This window comes from Castanea sativa, chromosome 9, assembly GCF_040712315.1.
Source record: "Castanea sativa cultivar Marrone di Chiusa Pesio chromosome 9, ASM4071231v1".
NCBI lineage: Eukaryota > Viridiplantae > Streptophyta > Magnoliopsida > Fagales > Fagaceae > Castanea > Castanea sativa.
The window spans coordinates 10,769,788-10,783,586 of NC_134021.1; the positions used below are offsets into that span (position 1 = coordinate 10,769,788).

The 13,799-nt window shown below is 33.8% G+C and overlaps 1 protein-coding gene and 1 pseudogene across 1 annotated transcript; both read right to left on the minus strand.

Moving 5' to 3' along the window:
- Nucleotides 1-1,443: 1,443 nt before the first annotated feature.
- Nucleotides 1,444-10,239, minus strand: LOC142608732 (eukaryotic translation initiation factor 2 subunit beta-like; annotated as a pseudogene).
- A 1,069-nt stretch (nt 10,240-11,308) lies between these two features.
- On the minus strand, nt 11,309-12,076 carry LOC142608733 (uncharacterized). The gene has a single exon (XM_075780420.1). The coding sequence runs from the start codon at nt 12,074-12,076 to the stop codon at nt 11,309-11,311; it is 768 nt and encodes a 255-aa protein (XP_075636535.1).
- Between the last annotated feature and the right edge of the window lie 1,723 nt (nt 12,077-13,799).

The window sequence follows — 13,799 nt, forward strand, 5'->3', positions numbered from 1 at the left end:
ACCCATCTATTGATGTGCAATTGGCGTAAAAAAAAACATAATCATGAAAGTCCTAAACCAATTGCACATCAATTGGGATCCATTTTGCCAAGAGCTTGTAACTCAGTGGCGGCTCCAAGAATATTTTTCAAGGTGATCATTAAAAAACTTAAATTATACAAAATTTAATAAAAATAAAACTTCATATATTGACCATACAAAAAAAAAAACACATATACACACACACAAAGACTTAAAGTCTTACAATTTCCTTTTTGAATTTTCTTATTTTGAAATCTTTGCACGATAGTCTAATTATTAATGCCGCAAATTACATCTTTTTCAAAATTTTAGTTCCATAAAAATATTCTTGGGCTTTTTCTTTTTGTTTGTAAAGACTTAATATATTGTTAAGATGATCAAAGTTTAAAGAAAAGTTTGAATACAAACTAAGTTACAACCTAAGGCGACAACTCTCACGAAACAAATTAATACAGTTACGTATTTTAAAAATTTAAATGTTAAATTGAATATTTTTTATGTTCTTAAAACATTTGTCAAATTTCATGTCAATCATAAATTATCAACTATTTAATCTATAAACTTATTTTTTATGTATAATGTTAGAGATTTGAGTGATGACATAGTTATAGGTATTTGATCTTTTTGAAATTTTGCAAATATGGAGGATTAAAGAAAAAAATGTAATTCAATAACGGATTTGCCAAAATTCACATTCAATAAAAAAGTGTTGAGTGGAGTTGTAGTCTTAATCTACAAGTAAATTTGTTGCTAAATTTTGTCCAAAGTGTAATTATGTTGAGCCTAAAAAAATTTAAGGTGATCCGAAATATTTTTTAAGGATAAAAAATCATAAATTTTTTAATATTTACATATAATAATTTTTTTTTCCAAGTCAAGGTGGTCATAAATTTTTTAATAATTTACATAGAATAATTTTTTTTTCCCAAGTCAAGGTGGTCCTATGACCACCCTGAACTCTACGTAGAGCCGCTAGTGTTGTAACTTAACTGATTGACATCTCTTAATATTTTCAAATGAAACATTTAAGATTTTAATCCTTCATTCCTTCCTTTTCTAGCAATCGAATTATCAAAACAAAAATAAAATTTTGGGATCTATTCCAAGGGAAACTAGGTAAGAACGCAGCCAAAGATTCATTTGAAGCATCTAACCTTTACAAACTATCATGTGGACAAAAAAGGAAAGGCCGTTGGGTTGGAGTACAATATTCCTTTTAATGCCTCCAAAGGAGTTCAAGCAATAGAATCAAATGAGATAAGTGACAAAACAGTAAACACTAAACTAGGATAAGGGCAACAGGTCTTTCCTAAGGTTAACACTAAGTATAGATTAGTAAGCACTAAACAGTAATAAAACTCTCTAAGGTTCATGACCCGCTGAACTATGAGTCTCAAACTAGGATATGGGCAACAGGCCAGATCATGTCCCTGCATTCCTACGGCCAACAAGAGCTACAAAACCAGTTTTGATTGGAGCAACTGATCTATTAGAACTGCACTGCAGAAATAACCGTTTGCAAAGAAATTTTTATTAACGTTATTGTTGTTTTGTAGAAATATGGGTGAAAAAGTGTTTAGAAATACGTGTATTGTTGATTAAACACTGAAAACTTTTATTTAAACAACCGTACCAACACCCTCAAAATATCAAAAGAATAAGCTAAAAAGGAGAATAATAAAGTATTAAAAGTAATACCCAGAATAAAAAAAATCAGATCAAATGATTATGGTGATCCGGTTAAAGACAGGATTTTCCCAACAGCCAATAAGACAGGATATTTAATAAATGTTGCACATTTGCAATTAAAAAAAATTCCTGAAAGTTGGACCCAAACTTAATAACACCAGGTCACAAGGATAATCCAGTGTTCCATAGTCAATCATGTATAAGACAATCTGACAATGTAGGCAATTCTTCAGAAAGGTCTCATCACAAAGTGCACTTGCCAAGGGGGAAAAAATCTTCTTGACTTCTATGAAAATAACCTTAAAGCTAAAAAACAGTGACAACAATAGTTGATGAAATAATTATATTAATGACATTAGTGAAACCCAAGCCTGGTCTATCACCTACTATGCTTATAATTAGAAGAAACAAACAAATTAGACTATTACCTTCTCACATCGAAGAAAGAAGAGACGATTCTCCTTTGAAAGTATAGTATCTGGACTTTTGCACCCAAGACAAATGACATACTCATCTGAAAACAAAGTAGTAATCAACAATAGTTCAAGAAGCTATAATATACAACAATTGGTAATGGAAGCAAAACAAGAGACACACAGCCAAAAATGTTCGACAACTAGACCAATCTGATTATCATTAAACAAAAGATATGGGTTGTGTTAGGCTCCTAGTTAACATTTCAAGCACTTCCATTGTCTTTTTTTTTTTTTTTTTTTTGAGAGAGAGAGAGGAAAGGGGTGGCAGGGGTGCAGTGACATTTGAGCAACAAGACTAAAATGAAACACAAGAAGCAGATGCATAGAGGACAGATTGTTCCAAATAAATTTTTTGGACTCAGTCAATGTAGTCTGTATATATACCAGCTTAGAAAGAAATACTATCTAGGTTCAACCAACTGTGGTATCAACGGTTCATTACATGATTTTAAAACCCGGACCATTCATTGAACTATAAAAGGAAGAAGTTCAAGGTTTTTGAGGTCGAACCGATATTGAACCGGGATCGAATCGTGATGATGTCTTTAATAATTAATTAAAGCCTAAATATAGATATTAAATTTATAAAACTAGAAAAATAGACTAATATATCTATATATATGAGGGAAATTTAATGATTTTCAAGCATATATTTAATAATTAAATAAAAAGTTAATAAAATAAAGTAAAATAATAACCATGAAAACATTAAAATTTATGATTAATTTTTGAAGTAAAGTTGAATATCTTTGAAGGATTTTAATTATAATTTTTTTTTATTCATTGTAAGAGATGGATAATTTAATTAAGTAGACTAAAATTGTATTAAGATGTTTGTATAAAAAAAAAATTGCTAAGGGGTTGGACCGCATGGTTCTTGCCACCAGTTCAAGCGGTCCAACCTCGGTTTTAGGAGTTCACAGAATTAACAAAAAATCTAGTTCTTTATGCTTAAAAAATCGATTTTCATCCCAGTTCCCGTTTTCACGGTCTGACCTCCCAGTCCGGTCCAAGTCTAAAAACAGTGGTTCATCCCAGCAAAAGTGAATGAGATAGATACTCGCTGACATATTACTTCAAAATTCTTAGGTGCAAATCTTCCCTTCACAACTAATCTGTTCTGCCCATCAGTTGATCCACTTGTCCCTAGTTCAACCAACAAGAAAGTAGGGACGGAGCCAGGATTTCAAGTTAGGGAGGCTGGAGATGAGCAAAAAAAAAAAAAAAAAAACCTTCAAATGCACATCCATATATTATTAAGCTGCAATCATCTATCAACAAAAACAAAAGACACAAAACACTATTATTTCTTAATACATTATCTATGAAAATGGAACTCAACACTATAAATTTATTATGTACTACCAACAAGCACTTTTCCTAACTTTACCATTTTTATTCCTTGAAAGTTGAATCAGTATTCCTCTTTCTATTACTTGTCTCTATTATGGCCCGTTTCAGGGTGTTTCGGGGTTCTTAATATATATATATAAAATTATTACTTTTACATAAAATAATGAATTTAATTTATTTTTTTAGAAATCTTAAATAAGGTGGGATTTAAAATATATATTTATTTATAATCTTATTCACATTTTATATAAGATTTTATACTTACTATTTACTTATGGCAATCTTGTAAATAAATAAGAATATAAAATTATTCTTTAAGTAGGAAGTTTCCTTAATGTCACCAAGGAAGCAATGCTAGGATCTCAAATTAATTCTTTACTCAAATATTCTTTGATACTATTAGTCTTCATCATTTGACTGTGAATCAGAGTACTCCTCTCTTCTCGTTCTCAGCATCTTCTTTTTCACGTCCTCCGTGCTACATTAAGACAAAGATCAAAGATTGCCATAAGTAAATAGTAAGTTTGCCCAAGTTTCGACTCGTTCAAGAAGGCAAAATCTCATTACGGGCGAAAAATGAAGAAATTGACCGGAACAGACGAAATGGGCCGGAATGGGTCTCGCGTGGCGGTGTGACTGTGAAGGCTGAAGCAATGAAGCTGGACTGGGCAAATCGAGCAATAGGTAGGAAGATGGGTCTCGCGTGGCTGTGTGGGCGTGAGTGCCTCTCGGTCTATCTTGTAGGAATTAATTTAGTTTCTCTGTCTCAACTACTCTCTATTTTTCTTTTTCTTTTTTCATTGCTTTTTTTGTTTTGTTTTTTCTTAATAAAATTTGGATTTGCATTTTTTTTAAAGATTCACATATAGGGTTAATGGGGCGAAAATGGCCAAATACCACTAGTACTGTTTCGGAAATACTTAGCAATATATACTTTTTTAGTACTCGAGTTTCACAAAATCGAATTTTAAATAGTACGCGAACTCAAGTTCTTAGATGAGTCGCCAACGTGACACTGCTTACCTAAAATTTGTATAATTAAAAAAAGTTAACATGGTACTCGATATTATGAAAATCAAATACTTCTTTATAGTACTCGAGCTTAACAAAGTCGTGTACCTTATTTTTCTTTTTTCTACTTTTTGTTTCGTACACAACTGCTTGTGTTGAGTGCACTGCACCATGGTCCAGCACACACTTTGTCTTTAGCTCATTAAATGAGCTTGTTGAAAAATTGCCTTTCTTGCCAGCAAAGCAAATTGAACTTGCTGGAGAAGCAATTTCCAATGAGAAGAATTGAAGTCATCTTTATGTACAAAAGTCAAGACAAGTTGGCTTGTATTTATTGTGACTTGATGTGAAGAGTGTGAAAGGAAGAAAAAAAGAAAAAGGTGAAGAAATAAAAGGAGTGGCCATTCGGCCATTTGGTGGACACAACGATCACAAACAGTTGAAAATGAAATAAGTAAAAGTTTTGTACAAAACAAAAAGTAGAAAAAAAAAGAAAAAAAGAAAAAGAAAAACAAGGTACTCGACTTTGGTAAACTCGAGTACTATAAAGAAGTACTAGATTTTCGTAATATCGAGTACCACATTACTTTATTAATTTCTCAGATTTCAAGTCAGTAGTGCTACGTTGGTCACTCACCTAGGAAATTGAGCTCACTGAACTCGAGTACGATTTAGAACTCGATTTTGTGAAACTCGAGTATTAATAAAGTGGTAAATTGCTAATTATTTTCGAAATAGTGCTAGTTTGCCACAAATTTTACCAAAACGTAATATTTGGCTATTTTCACCGGGTTAATGGTTCATGATTTTGGAGGGGCCAAGCTACAAAGTAAGGGCCCAAGTATAATTTTTTTTTACTGAAAATTTACCTACTATTTTTTTTTTTTTTTTTGTTGGGCCAGGCAGAAAATTACAATAAGCTCTTTCCAAGAACATGAGCTTCATATACACCAGGCAGAAAAACATAAAAATCAATGAAAACAGAATGAATGAAACAGATTGTTAGGAGGATGTATAAGGAAAAGGTTCAAATGCAATCAACAAGAAGCATGCCTGTAATACAACAAAATGCAAGAAAATAGTAACCACAAATAATTAAGAGTTCACAATATAGGGAGTGTAGAATGCAAAAGAAATCAAACACAAGTCCTGCAGAGATCCGTGAAATTCACAAAAACAGTTTTCTTCGTGCCTTCACGAAGACTTGTGGAGGCCTCATAACTGTCCTACGCCTATCTCCTGCCAGCTCGATCTGGATTGTTCTTCCGAAGAATGTTAAACACTCTACCAAGAAGCTGTATACAATATCAGAGAAAAACCCCATTGCTAACAACACATGATAATACAAACCGTAGGCTCAAGATCATCTGCAAACCTCATTATCCTTTTCCAAATCACCTGAGATCAATTATTGATTCACACAATACACCTGCTAAACTGACCCTCTCATCAAGTGGCAGAGTTAGGATTTTAGTCTAGAGGGGGCAAAATTAAAAGACGATATTAAAAGTGAAATTTATCTAAAAAATATTAATTAACAATAATAACAAAATAAATAAACGATTGTAAGCAAATATGAATATATTTCATATTATTAAAATAAATAAACAAAAATAACCAATTCATAGCTACTAAAAAATTTACAAACTGATGGAGTAAAAATATGATTAGTGTTACTTAAAAAATATAATGAATAAATGTTTGAAATTATTTTTTGTGATTGATAACATGCTAATTTGTAAGACATAAGTAGTAAAATTTGTAATATCTCTAGCATCATTCAAAGATAAAATGCTGTGAAAAGTATCATAAATAGTAAAAATTGTGTAAATAATGATATAAAATTAAAAAAAATAGTGAAATAGGTGGTTTGATCACTTACAAGTTTCAACAAGTGGAAGTCTTTTTTTTATTTTTCCTCCATGTGACTACTAATACAAAAAAAAAATTAGGAGTCAGGGGGCAGGTGCCTCCCCTCGCCCCCTCTGGCTCCGCCAATGCTCTCATCATCAGATAACCTAATATGATAAATGTTATTAGGTTAGGCACATAATCTAGGTCAATTATGTAGGAGAAATTATGAGGTCCTCATGGTGGACAAGTGATGTGGTTCACTATTCCAGTAAAAGACTCCCATTTGTTTAAAATTGTGGAGTTTTAAACAAAAACTGAATACTAACTCAGCAATTTTAAATAGATGGAAGTTTTTTACTGGAATGGTGGACAAATGACGTGGTCCATCATGAAGACCATATAATTTCTCATTATGTAGGGGTCAGTAGGTCACGCCAACCATAGTTGTGGTAAGTTCTAAGCACGTTTCATTGGAGCAAATAGATAGAAGACCCAAGAATTGGTGACACCTCGCCCTGTTAGCGACCCACAGGGGAGAAAGAAAAAATATAGCGAAGACTTTTAGTTTCAAGAAGATGAGTCCTAATCACTGACAGTGGGGTAAATCGAAGGGCAGCAATTAAAAGGCATGCATGAAACTAGCCATTTTGGTAAAATTCAAGAACAACCCACAACAAAACTCAGGTACTATACTAACAACACAACCCCCCCCCCCCCCCCCAAAAAAAAAGGGAACCATCGAGATACAGCTATCCCAACACCATCAGTGACACCTCAAAGGATCCATAAACCAGTGGCCCTGCTGTGCGGGTCAACAAAAGCTAAGAGGATAGAGAGCTCCTTACACCACGCTCTCTACCAAACAAATAGGCAATCACGTTAAAGTCAAAAGCCTAAAAGACACACAACTCCTTGAGTTTCAATCATGTGCATGCTGCCATATTCTCAAAGGCACTAGGGGAAAAATTACTCATATTCTAAAGTAAGCTTTCTAAGGTATATATTCAAAGGAGAGGTCTCTTAAAACCACAAGTGCAAACCTCAAAAACTAACAATGATTAACAAAATGTGATTGGGTACAAATGGTCGTATATCAGGCATCCAAAGAGTCAATGAATAAAAATGAAGAAGTTACAAATAAGGTAAATCAATCATCCACAGAATATAAAACTCAGAAAACATAACTATGATAATATTTACTTCGAGAGGGAACTCCAGCAACATAAAAATAAATAGTATACCTCCTCGTATTCATAATCATGGTCAGTTCCTTCCCAAGGATAACGTGCATGTAGTTCAATTCCTTCTCCTTCTTCATGGTCACCGACATGATCTATGTTGAGTTAGTGAAAGTTCTGATACTAGACTGTTGAACAAAAGACTGAACAATGAGCTTTTATTTAAAACTTGACTCTTTGAATTACAACACTTTACAAGCAATAATACTTGACTCCCATACACTGACACTAGTGCACTACAAACACCGCACTTACTCACCAAATACACTTGCACACACCTCACTTCTAGACACCTACACACACTAGCTCTTGAATCTATTTTACTCTACACACTCGCTACCTATGACACACACTTCACCTCATACAACTTCACACATCTCTCACTTGGTGCTTTATGACATACACTCACTAGATGTATGTCAACTAGGAAACCGACTTGAAGCTTCTAGCTTCTTCCTTTTTATTGGTATTAAATTAATGTCATTCTTCAACCTTCTAAACACCTTATAAATTTGTGGCTGAAATTCACTAGTGTAAGGAAGCTTCTAGAAAAATATCTTAGAGAGAATTCCGGAAAGAGAGCAAGAGAGAAATGTCCGGAATTAGAGAGAAATTTCTAGAGAGAGAGATTGTGTGAGAAGTTCTAGAAGTTTCTAGAGAATTCCGGAGAGAAGCAAATTTGAGTGAAACTTTATAAATTTCTAAAGACGAGAGTTAGTGTTGATTTCTAACCATCTAACCAAGGAAAATTATAAAAAATCATATTAAAAAATTATAAAAAAATTACATTAAAAAAAAAAAAAAACCAACAACAACAACAACATATTACCATCCAAATCTTCCCCTGCATCCCCACTCTCATCATTCAAGGAACTGGCTTCCACCTACAAAGATACCAAGCATCTGAAGTTACCGCTGCTGGCAATATACAAAACACAGAAAGACACATTTGTTCACTATTTCTATCAAGACTGCGTACTGGTTTCTTCTTCTTCTTTTTCAGAAAGTGCAAGGAAAGAATTAAGCCTCTAGCTACGTAACGTATGTAATAGCGAACTCACATAAAATTAAAGAAACAACATTGAAAAATTAACAGTAAAGAAATATAATGTGACGCTGTAGTCAAGAAAACATCTCAGGTAGTCCTAAATGTCAATAAATGCATCAAGATGCTGCCAATATAAGGTTTATCCATATATGTATATCTTTTTAGACATCTGAATATAAGAAAAAACGACTATTTACTAAACTTGACCTCAGCTAAATGCTGCATTGACATAACCCATCAGATGTAGATTCTATAAGTTTCAGTGACCAAACACCACCTTTAACATTTTTGGTAAGTAATTAAATTCTCTTTAAAAAGAGGCACAAGGACGCAATCCTTATAAGTTACAACACGGGAAGTATACAAGAGAAGAAAATCTAATGCCAAAATCTACCCAGACAACAATTTAATCACCTCAAACACTTTGGTTTAACTAATAGTCTAATTCCTACATCTCAGAACTTAAGGGGCAGAAGGTATGGCCATGTAGAAGTAAAGAATAAACTTACAGCTGCCACTTTGTCCTTTACATCATTGGGAACATCGTCTGCCATGATTTCTATAGAGCAAGTAAAACTAAATTAGTATATAACGCGCCAAAACAAAAGAAGGGAAACAAAAACAACGGCACAAATTAAGCCCATTCAAGATGCTACAAAAGAGAGATAGACTCAAACCCTGTTATAAAATTTTATCATCAAAATCCAGTTTCAGTGTAACATTGCATACATAATTCTTTACCCAATATTCAATTACAACCTCAGTAATAACGCGTATAGTACTCGTACCGTCATACGTACGTAGTTTGGAAAGAAACTTGCGTTTGCCGCTCAGTTTCCAAATGAAAAGTAATATTCACGTCTATTTGAAAGCTAAAGTATAGCAGTGGGCGGAGATATAAATCATAAAACACTATTAATTTGAATATTGAATGAAAAAAAAAAATCCCCTTTCATCCAGAATAAACATATTTCATAGTTCGAATTAAATATTACAAATGATAATTCAAAATAAAATCATGAAGGAGATACAAATCATAAAAAACCTAATAATTGAATATTGAATGAAAAATATCCCCTTTCATTCAAAATAAACATATTTCATAGTTTGAATTAAATATTACAAATGATAATTAAAAATTGTTAACCATTTCTTAATAGTTCATCAAATTATATATGTTTCATCCGAAACCAAGTCATGCAAGTATCTCTCACCCCACATGGTTAGCAACAATACCATTCACAAGAACAGCCTTCATATTATCAATTAGCTCTTGCATTTGTTCTCTTGAATGCAATGGTGCCGGATACACGCACACACAATCCAATTTTCCATCCCTAACTGTGTCAAACATGGCAATGGATGGACCAACACCATGAACCGAGGCACACCCCATGTAGTCCTCTAGTCCAACCTCATGTTGCATGTCATTGGATTGATCAATCACAGGGTCCTCAAACACCGGCATGAAGGATGTTCTCAATGAAGATGATGCTGTCAAGCTAGGGTTCTCAATGGCCTTGCACATGAGGAAGTTGAGGTCAGCCATGTCTGAGAAGTGTTTGTTTCTGTTCTTAGAGTTTGCAAATGCCATATAGGTTTTTTGAGCCAGCTCCCATAGCTTTTCTCCTCCTTTAATGAGATGGGTGTTGAGGATGGCAGAGTGGTAGAATCCTGGAAATTTAATGGTTATTCTACTAGTTATGTCCAACATACACAGATCATAAATCATATTCAGGGGGATTTGGATGCTAGCCATTTCAAATGAAAGTGGGGAGATCCAATTTTACAGGAAATTTTCTTAAGTAACATAGTACCAAATACATATTGACATTTATAATATTTAATTTGAATCATAAAGTTGATTCATTTGAAATTGAAACGATCTTTTTTCCAAGAATTAGAACTCAATATAATAACATCTCAATTTACATCAAGGAAATTAATGGTCAATTTGGCCATCTAGAACCACATTATAGCAAATTCATTGTCTATCATCCGGATATAGGCTATTGGATGATGGATTTAGAAGCAAAAAATTCTAAATGAGTTTTTGTCCAAATATAAAGGACTCAATGCCACTAAACCATCAAACTAATGACTACTTTTGCAGTTTGAATAAGGAATAGGTAATATATACACACGCTAGATTTGTAGATATTGACTGAATTATGTTGGGGTCTTACCAAAATGGTGACTGGAAAGAGCTGGATCAAGAATGGAACGACAATCAGTGAGAGTCACCACCCCATACTTCTTTCGTTGATTATCAAGTCGGCGTTTAGAGCTATATGCAGCAATCAATCCAGCCGCTACCAATGCCCCACATAGCTTGATCCCTCTTGATTTGCATCCCTGCAAAAAATAATTTTAGCCCTATTTTAATTACCAAGATTAATAATCCCATCTAAGTGATTAAGCCCTTCTTTTAAATAAATGGTCCAGTAGTCTTATTACTTATCTAATAATAGCAATACATTTTGTTCATCTAGTTCAAGTTTTAAATTGTCACCCAATATAAAGGGGCAAGTTAATGCACAAAGTGTCAAAGAGTTATGCATTCATAAATCAAATTACTGCAAGAATTTTCTCGGTCTCATTTTGGTTCATTTGTAGCCTTACCACCTGAGACGATCTAGGTGACCTTGTATCTTTAATATCAGATTTGTGAGCCTTAGAGAACTAACAGAGTAACTAAGCATGTCCACCCCACGTGACCACAAAGGCTTCTTAGCCTTCCCATTAGGAATAAGATCCTCAATTTTCAAACTGACCTCCCCTTTATTATTTCCCATTTCATTGACTAACCCTCCTCCAACTTTTTCACTCACCAACTCCAGCAACTCTCTCAGCAGTGACACCGCGGTGGTGCGGTCACAAGCTGAAGCGTGAAGCCTGAACACCACAACATACTTTGTACTCGGAAGAGCATATGTGGTTGCAAAGAACATGTCATTAGTGTTAGTACATGTATGGTTATTAGGACTACTAGTACTAGACCAAGTGTTTTGGTTAAGTTCATGTTCTAGGATTAAATGGAAGGGTGAGATAGAGCGGTTGGTAGGAATGGAAAGGCTTCCTATGATACTTAAGGTTGATGGGATAGTGAATGATTTTACTTGAACAAATGGAGTAGGAGATGTGATGAAAGAGATTGTGTTTGTAGTAGTGTTGGAATTGAGTCTAGACTTGAGAATTGGGTGTGAGTTTTGGAGTTTGTTGATTGCAGTTTGGAGATGTGAAATGTTTGGGGCTTTGGAGGAAAGGATAGCAAGTACGGCTATGCCTGTGCTACCAGGCACCGCTTGGCACCAACTATACTCGGTGCCACCAACTGGTCTGCCCTTGGGCTCGACACTTTGTGTGTTGAGCCTCTCAATAGGCATGTTAGCAGGGAAAAATAAGTGTCAGCTAGTTAAGTCTGTGTGTTGCCTCTCCAAGTGGAATATATAGGCAATTGCAGAGGTTATAACAAGCTCAAGGATACAACATTTTTTACAAACTTTTCTCACAATTACTAATTTAGTTTGTTGCGATGGTTCATAAATAAAAACGGTGTAGTTGATACTAGTAAAAGTGGTGTTGTTTCCAAACACAATAAATCATGTCAACATATAACTATTGTAAAAAATATTGTGTCCCTAACACCAGTCTGATTATTATAGATTTATAAAATGTCAAAAAGCTACACAGCCATGATACATGGCCTTGTGGCAATAATGAGTTCTGTGTTTCCTTCCATCTATCTATTTTTGGGAAGAGATATTGACATGCATTGAATGACTCTGATTCCCATTTTATTAGTGTATATAGCCTATTTATTGTTGATTACTCCAAAAAAATGAAACTTCCTACCAACATCAAGTTTTAAACTATAGTTTATACAATTACTTGCCAAAAAACTATAGTTTATACAATAAAGATGCGGCATTGTGACAGTAGACAGCCCATTTCTGTGACACACTCTTAGTTCTTTTTTCTTTTCCTGAAAATGTGACTCTGTGTTACACACTCATTTATTTTCCAACTTTTCAACTGCCCTCATAAAGTTTGTTCCTAGAGATGATAAAAAATGATGTCTTTCATGCCATTAAAGTTTCTTTTGTTTATTTCTATGTTTTTTCAGTGAGACCTCATATTTGACATTGATACATCTGTTCATCTTAATAATAAAGAGAAGTACTGAGTCTATTTTGATTTCTTCTTAAATACAATTGATGGTGTCAAGAGAAAACAAAACAAATATATAAACAGGACCTTGAATGAGGCAATGAAAGAAATATCGGGGTCTTTCTCTAATCTCTACAATTAATTGTGTCCTTTTAAATAGGGAAATGCCTAGTGCACATCCCTTAATGCACATATGCTCAAAAAAGAAAGAAAACTGTGATTTCTTTGAAGTTCAAAACCGTGACTTGAAGTTAATTTTCCTTGCTTTTGAAGAGTGTATATATTATATATGCAAGTGTGTATAATAGATTCTTCTCTTTGAAATATACGATCATCACTACATGTGGTACTCTATATTCCAGAGTTGTGCAATAAAAATGGAGTTATGTCACAATCCACGGGCTACTATATAGTATATAGTTTCACAGTTTGAACATTGACCCATTCTGACTAAATTAATCGAACGCAGCCTGTGTGCACCATGTGCTATTTAGTTCATGGCTTCCTGATAAAGTAAATAATGACTCGCACTGTAAATGGTATTTCCTGAATTATGCACTAGGTAGCAATTTTTCACAAGTGAACAAAATATTCATCCCAATCATGATGAGAACCATATTTGGTCTATCACAACTTTGATCGATGCATATACCTACCTTGTGTGGTTGGTTGGTTGTGAAGTAATTAAATGCTAGATCATGATATCATTTTTTTCTTTTGGGATTTTTCTATCTCAAACAATGAAGTAAAACTTTTTTTTAATGGAAAAAAAAGAGTGATTCTATTTCTAAATGTATAAAAATAATATTAGAAACTCGAACCCTTTCTCCCTAGACCCCCAAGCACTTTGTGCATGAGAATGTGTTAATTTAACTACAAAGCCTTTGGCATATTAGAAATGGGCTTCACCTCATGCATTTAGCGTCAGATTGTTTTTAG